Below are 15181 nucleotides of genomic sequence, written 5' to 3'. Positions count from 1 at the left end.
ACCAATCGCTTCTGCAGATTGTTAAATGTCCCTCGGGTACCACTCACAGTTAATGACCCGTTAGGCATCCAGTGCCATACAAGATAAGCCGCAATGGTTTCTCAAATAGACTACCTACACTAAATCCACTGAAGGAGCCTCTAGAATGAAGGGCCAGGAATTACCTCCAGGTGATGACTAGTGGGTCTAAAGTTTAAAATCAAAGCCATTTAATCAAGTGATTCTCTAAGTCTAAGTCTCTAAGGCTTTAACAACTTCCCTGACACAGCAAGGCCGGCTTCTTTCTTACCATTAAAACTGGAGAGTTAGAAGAGGCAGGGGATTCCAAAGTTCACTATTTCCACCTGAAACATAAATTTAGGCAACTAGAAAGCTGTGGAGTGGGGAGTGGCAAGTTTCAAATTGACACTGGGCCACTTTCTGTGTTCATATCAGTTATGAATTAGTTTACATGCTATTAACAGAAAACCAGACTAACAATAATACAAATAAATAAGATTTTATATTTTCTCACAAAGCAAAAAAGTGACTAGGTTGGTAATCCAGAGCACAGCAGTGGCTCACTGAAGTCAAAGACCCAGAGTCCTATTTTGGGGCTCAGCTATTCCTTAATGCACTGTCTTGTCTCGTGGCAGCAAAATAGCTGCTGCACTTTCAGTCATCACATTTCTATTTCAGGCAAAAAGAGAAAGGAAAGGTAAAAAATATGTAGAAAGAAGCAACCACATCACCATAGTTTATCAGGAGAGCAAAATCTCTTCCCAGTACACCACCCCTCCAGCCCCAGACTTCTTGTGTTTCTTGAGCCGAACTGTGTCTCATCATTGCTGCTACCTTCAAGAGAGGCTGGAAATGTGTGTATTTGGCTTTCCAGCTTCAGTAATAGGAAGGGGGGAAAGCAAATAAGGTTGCAAAGGGGCTTTTAGTAAGGCCAGTGAACAATGTCTGTCTGCCATATTCCCCAGCCCATAAATTTAGCTTTTGAGAAACCTCTGTTCACTTCCCTTTCCTTGAATTTAGCTACATTTTTGGTCTTACAACTTGAATTATTGTAACCAGTCCCTGCAGTAAACCAGATATGTTCAGATGAACTTCAGAGACCCATAGTGAATCTAACTCACAGAAAGGGGACAGTGACACCAGTTGCCTGACTGGATTTGGATTTAGTTTCAGACATAGCACAGAATCTAGGGCCCTTCTCTTAACCTTGGTTTAGATTAGGTATGTCATTAGGCCCAAAGATCAGAGGCCATCACTTTTACTTCTCTGCCTCATGTCTCATTTCTTTTCTACAGAACTGTTCATAACAGATGATGAGCTCAAGAAAGTACATGATTTTGAAGAGCAATGCATAGAGGAATATTTCAGGGAAAAGGATGATCGATTCAACTCGTCCAATGATGAGAGGATACGGGTCACTTCAGAAAGGTATGTTCCCTGGTCACATCTCCTGGGGTGTTTTATGCCATGTGTGCTTTATCAATTGCTTTTGTGTGCACAGCCAAAAATAACACAAAAGAGACCTCTTATGTTTATTTTTATTGCCCAAGAAATTGTTACAAGAGAACAGAATATTGCCTGAAGGGCTCACAGATCAAAATCCCAGATGTACAGATCCTAGAGCTCTCCAGGGGACAGTAGCAGCTGCCTTCCTGGATGCTAGAGATTGCTGTGTTCAGAACAGGGCAGGAATTGCTGGCTCAGACTAGACATTGGAAAGTTCTAACCCAGACACAAACTATGGGGAACCCAACCCAACTCAAGCCTCTCCAGCAGGTTTGTGCCTTATGTAAATCACTGAGCATCTTCTCCAAAGGTACAGCTAGTCCTGGTGCCTGGCTTGTATGAGTGCTCATTACCTTCTGAATAAACAACAGCATGAGACTTGTAAATTAGAAAAATGGTTGAGGCTTTTCTGGAATTATTTTTATTTTTTTCTTATACAACAAACTAAAAGAAAAGAAATCAAATCAGATTTTTCTACACAGTGGCTATATATTTTTTAGATCTTGTTGACCAAATGGTTTTGTGGACTACTAGGGCTATAAGAAAAATATCAAAGTAAAGAAGAGAATCATTTTAATTTAATTAAGATTAACTTTAAGCAAATGAACTTACATTTTCTTACTTTCCTCATTTTGCTGTAGACTAATGAAAACCTTGTTCCAGGCTGGCACATTTAAAAAAAAATACAAAAAAAAAAACAGCATTTGGGAGCCACTGTTGTAAAGAACACCAAGAGTGTTACAAAGCTTTTGATGTTTCTTTACATTTTACACATTTGCAATATAAAGTGGTCAGAAGCAAATTATAAATAATGGGAAAGACATAATATATCTACGATTTTAATTGATACAATTCAGGCTTCTAAGATTTGAATCAGTCAACTCTAGTTTTCAAACAAATGACATTTTGTCTGCTTACCCACTTCATACATTTTCTAATGGTTTTGTAGAAATTACACAAATGGCATTTTTCTGTCCATGGCCCTTTATTTCTTCAAAGAATGCAGTCTACATATGTAGATGTATATGCATATGCCATTGGGTGATTGTATCCATAGGTACTCAGCCAACATTAATAAAGTTTAAAGGCATGAATAGATTTTATACTCATCTGTCATTGCAAAATAGAACATTTCATGATGACATGATGTGAAGCAATTTTCTGGCAAACTACGAAAGGAGCTGCAAATATGAAGATCTGCTCATCCTGAGGCCTTGACAAAGCTATTTATTAATGAACATAAAACCATGTAGTTCCCAGAAAATTGTGCCATGTAGATACATCACCCATTGCTCAGACATATTTCCAAAGCTTATGTCCCGGGGTCTTTAAAATGCTTTTTGAATTCAGAAAGCCGTAGACTTGGGAGGAAAGAAAGGCAGGAAGAAGAAGTGTGGAGACACAAAGACACCTTTGCCTCTCTGGAAAGATAGATGAGAGGTGCAGACACCAGGAATGTAAGCATGTTGTGACCATCTCCCCAATTCCTTTCGGATGGAAACTGAAAGGACAGCGATAGCACATCTACTTGAACCTCTCACCCTATAGCTGCAAACACTTCCAGGAGGCTCCTACCCCAAGATCCTGGTCCTCTCTGGGTGGATACAGAGTCCCGCCCTCAAGAAGATTGTCCAAGATGAGCAATTTCCAGAAATCCAGGATGGAGTGTAGGCCCACCTTGCGTGTGTCCTAAGCATTAGCTGACCTTCTGGAGTAACAGGGGCCAGGAGGACCAGGACAACCTCACAACCAAGCCCAGGTGCCAGGGAGGTGACCCTAAGCTAAGGCCTTATGCTGCTACTATTGCTGCAGTCTGTGTTTGGGGTTTTGTTTTTGTTGGTGATGGTTGTGGTTTTGGTTTGTTTTACATTTGTAAATGTAGAAGAAAAAAAAAAGGCTTCTAAACTATAATTGCTCTCTGCACATCAGAATTATGATGAGGTGCACAAAGGAACAGAGCTCAGCTAAGGGAAGAGTGGATTCATATTGCTCTTCTCACACATCTAGGACATCATGTCTTTTCTGAGCAGAGTGGCAGGTGAATTCGCCTGTCCTATTTATATTAGATAAACAGATGATAGATAGATACACATATACACACCTTCAGGTAGGTGTGTGTTTAATTTACATACATTAACTGTACACCTTCTATATAGTATATAGAATGTTGTATAATTCTCCCTTTGTGTTATATAGCCCCAGTACAGAAACTTGAAGTCAGAAAAATTAAGAGCTGGCTCTTTGCTCTACTGAAAGACTTGGGGAAAGGGTTTTTTTACATAGTGAGCCCCACATTCCTCCCCTTGCCAGTGCCTTGAAAATATAATTTATTTATATAGATCGTATTTGCATGAGTCTTTTCAGAAACACAAAGGAACTTCCATAATTACCCATTTAATGCATCATTATTATACCATAATTTTGCACCTAAATGAAATGTAAAGAACTTAATACAAAATTTGGGAGATCATTAACACCTCAAAGGAAATTGATTCTGAAAAATTCTTGTCTCTCCCATTTTTATGGAGCAATGACCCTGATGCATCTAAAGAAACCCAATTCCAGAATATAATGATCTAATTGAGTTAACAATTCCTCCACTTTATTTGGGTTAAGATCTAGCTAATGATAATTATACTTAAATAACCAAATTTTTAACCTGTTAAGCCACACTGGCAACTGCCTTCTTTTATGAAGATTTTTAGACTTTAGACTGCAGATAACCAATCCTTGTAGTCTGTTCCATCAAATTCTATGTCCATTATCCTTTTACAAGCTCAGTTCTATTTCAGTAGGTACATTCTAGGCTTTCACTATATGCCAGTCTGACAGGCATTGAGGACCCATAAGGCAGGACCCTGTCCTTAAGAAACACAGTGTCATTCAGTTCCAATGTACACTCAAGACAGGAACATCTAAAAACATCCAACCCAGTGGTTCTCAAATTTTAAAGGCCTCAAAATCATCTAGAGGGCTTGTTACAACAGACTACTGAGTATCATCCCCTATGCCACAGTTTCTGATTTACTACATCTGTTGTGAAGCCTAAGAATTTACATTTCTAACAAGTTTCCAGATGATGCTGATGCTGAACTACTGATGGAACCCAACACATAAGCTAAAAGTCCAGAGTTAGGAGAGGACAGTACCGAATTATTCACTGTGAAGCACATAAAATTGCATATAAAAAGTTCATGACTCAAAAAAATACTTTTCATGATGACGTTGGTCCATTGTTCCATCCTTTCTTATCTGGTTAGTTAGTCAGACAGGTATCTATATTCCTCTAGTTGGCCCAGTGTGTCAACCTCCCCACTAAGATCACAATGTATTTTACCACAGATACTGTGTGTCTATGTCACTCTATCAGTCTATCAAAAAAGAGACAAGATTAATATTGAGCCCATGTCATCTGCTGTTAATGAACCCTATCTTTTTAAAATACTCAAAAGATACCATCTGCTTAATTACCTATGACTAAGCCATTCTTTAATACTGCCTAGAGTTTATGTCAAACTCCTATAATTCCTAGAATCCAGGAATGTTGAATATCAGGAAAACATTTTCCTATCTGCAGCCTCCTAGCATTTCTTTCAATTTCCCTTTGCTTATTAAGAGTTATGTACATTTTCTGGTGATCACGGCTGGTAGTTATTTACTGGTTCCTTCCATTCATTTAAAACAGCATTTGCAAACTAGTGAATTTCAGGCAGCATCTGCCCATGGAGGGCTGTTGTGTTGGACTTGGAGTGATTATTAACATTCATTCTGAATGCCTTTGGACTGGGCATGCTCTGCCACCACAGAAACCCTGCCTCTGTTCTCTTATGTGTCACATGCTTCACCTGCTTACTTGAGTTGCCCACCCATAGGCATTTAATTTATAGACCCCTCACTTAAAGCTTCAAGATCATCCTCACCATCACCCCACCTGTCAGGCTCCACTTGTCAGAAGTTACAATTTGACTTTTCTTCTTGGCAGTCACACTTTAAGCAAACTGGGATATACATTATTCCTAGTGTCATCTTTTAATCTAAAATTACCTTTCCCAAGCAATTGGGCTTCTATCTCCTTTTTTCACTTCACCTAGATCCAAAAAAGTGATAGACACATGACTATTAATAGTATATTAAACATATGATTTTTCAAAACTGATAGAGACAGGAATAACTTAGGATGTATAGAAGTCATAAATAACCAAAAAACAATGTAAACCAAAAAAAAAAAAAAAAAAAATGATGAGCTTCCCCTACCTCCTGCCATATTTTTTCCCAATGCTGGTCTTTGGTATCTCCACTGATTGAGTTGAATTTACTCTTTTCTCCCTTTTTCTTCTCAGAGTTAATGAGAGGGATAATTAGCTCAAAGGGAAGGATGGATGACCCTGAGGGACTTAAAAATTTCATAAATTAAGCATCAGTCTATGGATTATCAAGAATTAGTTCCAGCTGGTCTGCATCATTGGCTCTGAATTAAACCCTTTCCTCCCCACAAGAGCTCCCATGATTAGGCTCCTGTGCTACTGAATTGTTTTTACCTTTCATCCTACGCCCGCACTACTGCCAACACTCTAGGGAATATTTGAAATGTAGAACAAGCAGGGCCTGCCAATCCTTTCTCCTCTAACCATATTTCTTTTAACCACATTTTGAGGTTATCAGAAAATAAAATGGATTTCTGGAAAATACCAATCCTTAAGTTAAGAAATTACATATTGAAGATGAAACTTTCTGTGTCACCAGAATCTTCCTTTGAATGTTCTTTTCCTCATCACCTTGGCTAGAGAGGCTAGTCCTCTTCTTTGCTGGGTTTTTCACTAACCTATTCCTGGGCTCTTCCTGGCTGCCACTCCTTTGGGCTCCCAGGAGCGGGAGCCACCTCCATTTTTCCAGGACACTGTTGTGTCCCTACTGCAATGGCCTGCTGAGTTACTCTGAAATGAGCCACACAAGGTCTGGAGACATGAAAGAGGAAAGAAGAAGGAGTTCCTCCCATTCAGCGTCTTTCATTCCATAGTCCCTCTTCTTTGGTTACTTCATCACTTCTAGCATCTGTCTCCTTGTGGCTTTGTACTGATCCAAAAATTTGTGTCATTCTTATTTCCATTTTATCTCCTGAGTCGTGTGACCATAGTCAGTGACTAATGACCAATAATCATGACCCAACACTCTTAGTTTGTTCTTCGGACCTATTTATATCTGTGATGCATGCCCATTTACACTTAACTTTTCAAGAATTTTTTCACATTGAGGGACAAACTTTAGTTATGCAACAAATATATATAAATTTGACTCTGGAAATCTTTATTCTATTATAACTCCTACATTAAAGGCCTGTCAGTTGCATTCATGACCTAAATGATTGTACAGTTAGGTTGTTAAACACATCCAGAATTCTGGAAGAAAATGAATGAAATAGTCCTTTTCTTCCCCAAGTCTTATATACCATAGCCCCTCAGAGCCCATAGAAGAGTTAAGATTTGGCGAAGAAGTTTCTTGACCCTGTTCTAGCAGGCTTCCCTCCCCCAGTTCCTTGTTTCCTAAGGCCACGTTTCTTCACTCTTGGGGCTCCCACTGGGCACATTCTGTTTTCCCAGAGGAGCCTCTTCCTCCTTGTACCTCCTGTTTTCCTCCCATCAACTTGGGCTCCTTCGTCTCTGTGTTCCATTGACTGACCTCAACCAGGTTCTGACTCTTTCGTTGCCTCCTGTTGCTGCCTTAGCTCTGTCTCTCATCAGCTAGTTTCTCTGCAGTGCGGGATCCTGGGGCTGAAGAGAGGTGAAATGTGGGGAGCAGGGTCCCTGCAGTTCGGAGAGATATTTCACAGTGCTCAGACCAATGATCACAGGCAACTATGCTAAAAGAATATCTTTATCTCTTGTATACAACTTCGTATTCACTGGCCTCCAGGAAAGGAGAAGGAGGAAGAAAACTATCCTGCCTTTTGTTACTCTGCCAACTTTAAAAGTATCCAAAACAAAAAGTCTCATTCTACAGAAATGCATGCTCTGTCCTTCTCCTTACTTTAATGAAGAAGTATTTTACCCACTTACCCAAAGCTTATTGCATTGCAAAAAAAAATGAAATTGCAGTACTTGCAAAATCAAATTCCATCAGCTAGATGATGAAAAAGTAAATTATAAGTCTATAAGACACACACACTTATTATTTTAAGTAATTTGTTTCTCAGGCTATGTTTATACCGCAAAACAAAATGAAAGAGGGAAAAGTCGTATTTTCCTTCTGAAATAGCTGTGTTAGCTGGGTGAGTAGCATCGGGTTTGCCAGAATACAGAATTGCTCAGTTTAAAAGTCCTTTGAGAACATACCTGACTATGGAGGCTGAGTGCGGACACTGGGTGGTACTGAGCTGATCTGGGGGCAGCAGGAAAGAGCAAAGAAAAAGTGTCTCCAAAAACCTTAGGCTGTGTGAAGGGAAGCTGAAGGATAACAGGGCAGTCAATGGAGTGATGGCTGGGTAGGGTTGGGGAGTGGCTTCAGAGAGAGAAACAGAAATGTGGCCCAAGGCAAAGGAATCCTGAACCCCCACCCTGACCAGCAGGAGAGCGGTTTAAAAAAAAAGAAAAGAAAAGAGGTCTACAGGTCTCTCAGAGAGAGAAACCACTGCCTCTTACACCTCTTTCTGGCATTGGCATGTATGCTCCTCCCTAACAGAGGTGTTACTGTTACTAACACCACCGCCAATAGCACCATAGCTGGGGGGCCCAGCTCTAATTCCCACATTCTTTGTACAGCATATTCTGGACAAGAGGCATGTTCCTTTTAAGGGTCAGCAGTCAAGCACTTTACCATGCATATTGGGAGTGTTGGTAAAGTATCTTCATCCTCTCTAGAAAAGTTGAGAATAGATCTCATTCAGATTCTCCAAAAGATTTGCCCTTGGGTTTTTTAAAGCGAACATTTGAGCTCAAACCATTGACTTGGCTTTGGTTTGTCTTTTCAAGTTAATTTAAGCAAGTAAAAAATACAGCACAACTTTATTTTAAATATGTGGCTTTTGTCTTTGTTTTTTGTTTTTTTTTTTTTTAAATGGGCAGGTAGTTTATTAGATAATTGAAATCAAGTTCCTAACAGTGATTGACTTGATGAACTTGTATTGCCACCTGGCAGGTACTGGGCTGGCAACATGGAAATGGAAACAGGAATATGAGACCAATCATGCCCTTAATTTCTAACAGGGAGAGTCCTGTAATGTAAGTGACTGTAATGTAAGGCACCTGTGATCAGCTACCCCAAGAGACAGAGAAAGGAGTAGGACAATGTACTTATTGATAGACACTCTAGAGTTTACCACAAATTACTTTATGTAATCTTGGTTAAATTTCTTGATGACTGTTTTTTTTTCTATTACAACTGGATTGAATTAGATTCAATCAACTCCAGGTGCCTCAGTAACAGGACCAAATTAATTCCTTTGGAGGCACTATATTCTTTAAAATGATTATTGTGAATGACAACAAAAAGTTTATTATATAAGTGCAAAATGAAATAATCCCAGTCCATATAAACTGCAATGAGAATAGCTACATTCTAAAATTCTTTTGAAAAATTCTGAGTAAAGTCATCAAAATGCAACATTCTCATTTTGTTGGTGACTGGTAAGCCAATACCTTAATACTTATTTAGGTCACTAAACCCTGCCCCAAGCCACAGCTAAGTCATGGGAGTGGCAAAAGGGTGGGACTCCACTTCAATAAGAACTATTCAACTTGGATGTTTATTTATCAGGTTTGTACATTAAAGTTCATTGAGGGAAAAGGGGATTATCCATTAAAAATTACTGGATTAGATAATCTCTGAAGCCTCTTCCAGCTCAAAAAGATTTGGATTCTCTGGTTCTCAGCGAGAATTTTCCTGCCATTCTCTCCTCCCTACCTCCTCCTCAAAACCTGTAACCTCTTGGTTCCTTTCTGGTAGAATATTGATGACCGAGGTCCAGGCACAGCTTTGACCTCTCTGTCCATGCTCTCTAAACCTCCAGCAGAGGAACCTGGCCCCTAGTGACTCTCGTTCTCTCTTCTTCGCACAGGGTGGAGAACATGTCCATGCGTCTGGAGGAAGTCAACGAGAGAGAGCATTGCATGAAGGCTTCACTCCAGACCGTGGATATCAGGCTGGCACAGCTCGAGGACCTCATTGGGCGCATGGCCACGGCCCTGGAGCGTCTGACAGGTCTGGAGCGGGCTGAGTCCAACAAAATCCGCTCTCGGACCTCCTCAGACTGCACAGATGCAGCCTACATCGTCCGCCAGAGCAGTTTCAACAGCCAGGAGGGGAACACTTTCAAGCTCCAGGAGAGTATAGACCCTGCAGGTGAGGAGACCATGTCCCCAACTTCTCCAACCCTAATGCCCCGTATGCGAAGTCATTCTTTCTATTCAGTCAATGTGAAAGACAAAGGAGGTATAGAAAAGTTGGAAAGTCTTTTTAAAGAAAGGTCCCTGAGCCTACACAGGGCTACTAGTTCCCACTCTATAGCAAAGGAGTCCAAAGCTCCTGCAGCCCCTGCAAACACGTTGGCCATTGTTCCCGATTCCAGAAGACCATCGTCATGTATAGACATCTATGTCTCTGCCATGGATGAGCTCCACTGTGACATAGACCCTCTGGACAATTCCATGAACATCCTTGGGCTGGGCGAACCAAGCTTTCTGGCTCAAGTACCTTCCACAGCTCCTTCAAGTAGTGCCTATGCAACTCTCGCACCCACAGACAAACCTCCAAGCCGGAGCACTGATTTCGAGGACATCACCTCCATGGACACGAGATCTTTTTCTTCAGACTACACCCACCTCCCAGAGTGCCAAAACCCATGGGACACCGACCCTCCAATGTACCACACCATCGAGCGTTCCAAAAGTAGCCGCTACCTAGCCACCACGCCCTTTCTCCTAGAAGAGACCCCCATCGTGAAATCTCATAGCTTTATGTTTTCTCCTTCAAGGAGCTACTACGCCAACTTTGGGGTGCCCGTGAAAACAGCAGAATACACAAGTATTACAGACTGTATTGACACGAGATGTGTCAATGCCCCTCAAGCAATCGCTGACAGAGCCACCTTCCCTGGAGGCCTTGGAGGCAAAGTGGAGGACTCATCTTGCTGCCATCCCGAGCGAGAAGCAGAACTGAGTCACCCTAGCTCTGACACTGAGGAGAATGAGGCCAAAGGCCGGAGAGCCGCCCTCGCGATCCCCTCCCAGGAGGGTGATAGCTCAGACAGAACCCTATCCAACAACATCACGGTTCCCAAGATAGAGCGCGCCAACAGCTACTTAGCAGAGGAGCCAAGTGCGCCATATGCACACACCAGAAAGAGTTTCTCCATCAGTGACAAACTCGACAGGCAGCGGAACACATCAAGCCTGCGAAATCCCTTCCAGAGGAGTAAGTCCTCCAAGCCAGAGGGCCGAGGGGACAGCCTGTCCATGAGGAGACTGTCCAGAACCTCTGCTTTCCACAGCTTTGAAAGCAAGCACAACTAAACCTTCCTGATAAGCATTGCAGGAGGCTTAGAATCCAGCCCTAAAATTCTCCCCAAACTCCACCTGTTCCCCTTCCTTGAAACATACCTGTTTTATTTTTAGAAGAGCAAAAAATGCAATGCCTTGGGAGGTGTTAACTCAAAGTTGACTTCTGGGCCACAGATCAGGAAAGCATTTGATCTGGCCCAGTGCCAAACACAGGAGATAAAAGTCATGCTCACACTTGATGGGTAGGGAGGGGGAAAAGAGGGAGAAGAAGGGTTGAGATGAATGTGTGTCACTAGTCACTGCAGAGAGCATTGAGCTCTGGGAATGAAGGGGCTTCGCGCATTCTCTATGCCAGGAGGCATCTTTCAATTTCTGACCAATATCAAGAGTTTTAGGATGCAGGGCTAAATTGCAAAATAAAATAAAATAAAGTAGCCAGCATACAAATGAGATATTCTAAACTTCAATTCTGTTTTCTTTTCACATTGGCTCCATCACTGGTGACTGATGAAGAGCATCCTTTTTATTCAGTATAAGCCGGCAGCAAGCAGTTCTACCTAACGTCCCACATCCTTCTCATGCCAACACTTCTGTAATTGATCATTATAAAGAAAGAACAAGGTAACAGTCATAGTTCACCTGTCTCATATATTCACTTCTGGTGCCACAGCTGTTAATCTTTTCTGAAGAAAATAAGGGAAGAGAAATGCCTTTTTGTATATTGCAAGAGAAATGAAAGAACTGGTGTTAAGAACAAATATCAAGTGGCCTATTATATACAGTGGGCATTCAAGTATAGTCGAGCAAGCTCAGGATGAATGTAACTAAATAATTTTATATTTTTAATTTATTTTGTATCTCACCTGTCATCAATGAATTCCCTCACTGAATATATAATAGTGAGCTGACAAAAACTAGAGTGGGCAGAACTCACCTAAAATTGCCACATGGGATATCTCACCACTCATATCATGTGTGATGCTGCTGTGTGACCTCCCTCATGTGCATGACCTCACCCTGTCTTCTGAACATCTCCAGGATGTAACTGCCAGTTTTTCACACCACTCATCACATGATCATTTTATATATGAATATCTGGTGGATATTTTCATACCTAGAGTTTTGCCATTTAATCTGAAATCAGCATAAATTTAATTGGAGTTTTTCAAGGGCTGGTGTCTTTTTTATGGAACTGTTCCAAAGTACTTTTTAAGGATGTTTCAAAACCATAAATAACCTTAGCGTTGACTGGGAGTTTGGTATCAACCCAGTGCCATCAGTTGCAGACATGCCATGAATATTTTTCCTATATACAGAGCTATTAAAAAGATACAGTAGACTAAAATAGAAAGAAAATAAACCATGTAAAGAGTTCTATAGTATATGCTGCTTATATACATATATATATATGCATTTACACAAAGAGACATGGTATATATAGTATATAAAGAGGCATATAGAGCTTCCTTAAGAGGCTTGGACTTTTCTATCACCTTAAGGATAACCATAATTTTTAATAGCCAAGGAATTTCATTGAAAGAATGCATTATATTTCAACAGATATTGGAATTAATGATTTTTAAAATCCCTATAACCTTAACTTTTTCTTCTACCAAATTAGAGTTGTCAAAATGACTGGCTACCTACCCACTGCCCCCTAGTTTTTTGTCCAAAAGCAGTCGTTATGATGACATCTCATTTAGTTGGTTTCTCCTGCACGAAGTAATTACACCAAGTACAATCTGAATGAACATAGTTCTAAATGAGAGAGCATTACAGACTACAGAATAGAGGTATACATGCTTCTAGATCAGAATCTGGATTTGAAATTGGATAACAAAATTCTTATCCTCAATTCTTTGAATTTCTATTTGGATCACTGATTTAAAGAAAAAAAAAGAATAAAATTTTAAAGGAAAATCACTTAATGTACCTGGCCCAAAACAAAAACTGGTTGTTTTCTTTAGTTGTCATTGGGAACTCCAAATTTTCTCATTATGTGACATCAAGAAAATACATGAACAAAATCTCTAGCCTTTAAAATTTTTTTAAAACCTCTGAATAAGCTTTTTGGGTGTAGAAATAGTGATGAGGCCACATATAAAGAATTAAGGAATTTCTTTTTCACTCATAATTTAGGTGAATCAGATACAATCAACATGCATTTGGTCTGAGAATAATCAATTGCCCTTAAACTTTCTAAAGTCATGAATCTCTTTTAAGATCTGATGAAAGCTCTGGGCCCTCTCTCCAGAAAAAAAGAAATGTGTACATATGGAAAGTTGCAATATAACTTTAAAAGGTTCCTGTACCCCTGGTTCCATATTGATTGATAATGAGGAAGAGGAACCATGTTTGTTCATAATCAATAGAGTGGTAATAGGCACTTTACATTTTTGAAATCAATTCTCTGTGATTCTCAGGAAGGCAGAGTTAGAACCAAGATTTTTTAGTTTTTGTTCCTTAGATTAGATTTTGCTAGTTTGATGTGCTTACATCCTAACATTGATGATTTTACATATGGAGCATGCTCACAAAGCCAGAAGGCTCTCTGAGAGAGTCTGTAGAGGAATCCAAGAAAGAGGTGAAACCATTACTCCTTGGCCACAGAGCAAGACACCACAGCACCTACAGGGCCTTATTCTGAACCAGACTGAAAGTGGGTGAAAGATATTAGGAGGCTGGGTGTTTCCATTTGTCACTATTTCTGGAGAGAACAGAACAGCCCTGGGAAACAAAATATTTAACAGCCTTGACCTTGTGAGTACCTGGATTTTTGTTGTTGTTGTGCATGAAAATAAAGTACTTACATCTTTTGTGATGTGTGTGAAATATATAAGCCCAATTTAAATGACTTTAAACACCAACTGTGTAACTTTTGTGAGTCATTTCTCTTCTGTACTCATACATGTGTGTTATGTTTCAATCCATTTCTTTCTATTTCTGGATCCTCTGCCCACTGATGTGGCATCGATTCTGTGGCCTTGTACAGTCAGCTTGTGTGCAGCTCATTTATTCCACCATGTCCCTGATCGAGGGGACGTTAATTCCCTGTCTCTGTGAATTAAGCAGTTCGTGAGCAGTAAGTTATCGGGGAACATAAAGTCATAGAGAACTCAGAGAACTCTAGGAAGTAATAGCTTTGGTTTCATAATCTGCTTCTAAGGTGCCAATTTTTATACACTACTAAATGTAGTGCTTCATTCTAAATTGCTCGGTCCTTTTGAAAAAAATTAAGGGTGTTTTATGAAAATGACTGTGGAAATTTCCTGATTAGCCAACATACCTTATATTTATAGTGAGAAATGCCCTCCTGAATGAATTTGAATGAGGAGCTGGAAAGCTTGGGCATAATTGTCATAGCTAGTTTGTGTATTTCTCCAAACCAGACAATGTATTAGCAGTCAGAATGGAGCACTTTACAGAACTGGATTTTTTTTAAGTCTAGGCTTCTAGGTCTAATATATTATTTAGCACTTTGAAAGTTCCCTCTTGAAAATATATATATACAAATAATCAAATAGGAAAAAATGTACTTGTAAAAACACAAAACGTGTTTCTTCTGAATGTTTCAAATGTATTCTAAAAGATGGTTTCTATGGATAACATTATGGTAGGTAACTGGATAGTACTTTTATTCTACTTTCCAAGGCTGTACAGTCTAATCTTCCTGAATGTTTGGGCTGTTTAACTCCTTTAATGATAATAAATATTATCCAGTCATCCATCATGCTATATCTATAGGCTATACCATTCAATGTGTTGGGCAATGCTGTATAATAAAATACATGTAAACATATATGTAACCCGTGTTTAACCCAGCATAGTTGTAGCATGTGGTTGTATTAATGAACGTTACAGGATAGCTTTATAATCATTTACAAATCTGTAACATTCAATAAAGAAGCACATGTTGCAAGGATTAATTATGTCCCCAATTCCATGTTATTTAGCATCCTCATGAAATGGGCACTTTTGTTCCTGATCTGCTTTACATTTTTCACTTTCCTGTAGACCACTGTAAAATATTTGTATAAGCTGATGTACAGCCTCTAACTAGCCCTTCAAGTTGTGATAGGCAAGTTGTGATTTTGTGAAAGACAAACTGGCATGTTATGCAAAAGACTATCTGACAAATGAACTTAAAATAATATTTTAAACTCCAGTTTAATTAGCTGTTTGTT

The 15181-nt window shown here is 39.8% G+C and overlaps 1 protein-coding gene across 1 annotated transcript in view; it reads left to right on the top strand.

The window, feature by feature from the left end:
• TRPM3 (transient receptor potential cation channel subfamily M member 3) overlaps positions 1–12363 on the top strand; it is a gene marked incomplete at its 5' end in the record, with an annotated part of 281767 nt that extends 269404 nt beyond the window's left edge. The window contains 2 exons of the mRNA XM_090275220.1: positions 1296–1428; positions 9557–12363. Coding sequence (XP_090131346.1) covers positions 1296–1428; positions 9557–11009 — 1586 coding nt within the window. The remainder of the gene's footprint in view (positions 1–1295; positions 1429–9556) is intronic.
• Between the last annotated feature and the right edge of the window lie 2818 nt (positions 12364–15181).

The sequence above is a fragment of the Furipterus horrens genome, unplaced genomic scaffold, assembly GCF_987537825.1.
Source record: "Furipterus horrens unplaced genomic scaffold, mFurHor1.1.pri manual_scaffold_4, whole genome shotgun sequence".
Classification (NCBI taxonomy): domain Eukaryota; kingdom Metazoa; phylum Chordata; class Mammalia; order Chiroptera; family Furipteridae; genus Furipterus; species Furipterus horrens.
The sequence above is the reverse complement of the archived record's forward strand: the minus strand, read 5'-3'. Positions and strand labels throughout refer to the sequence as shown.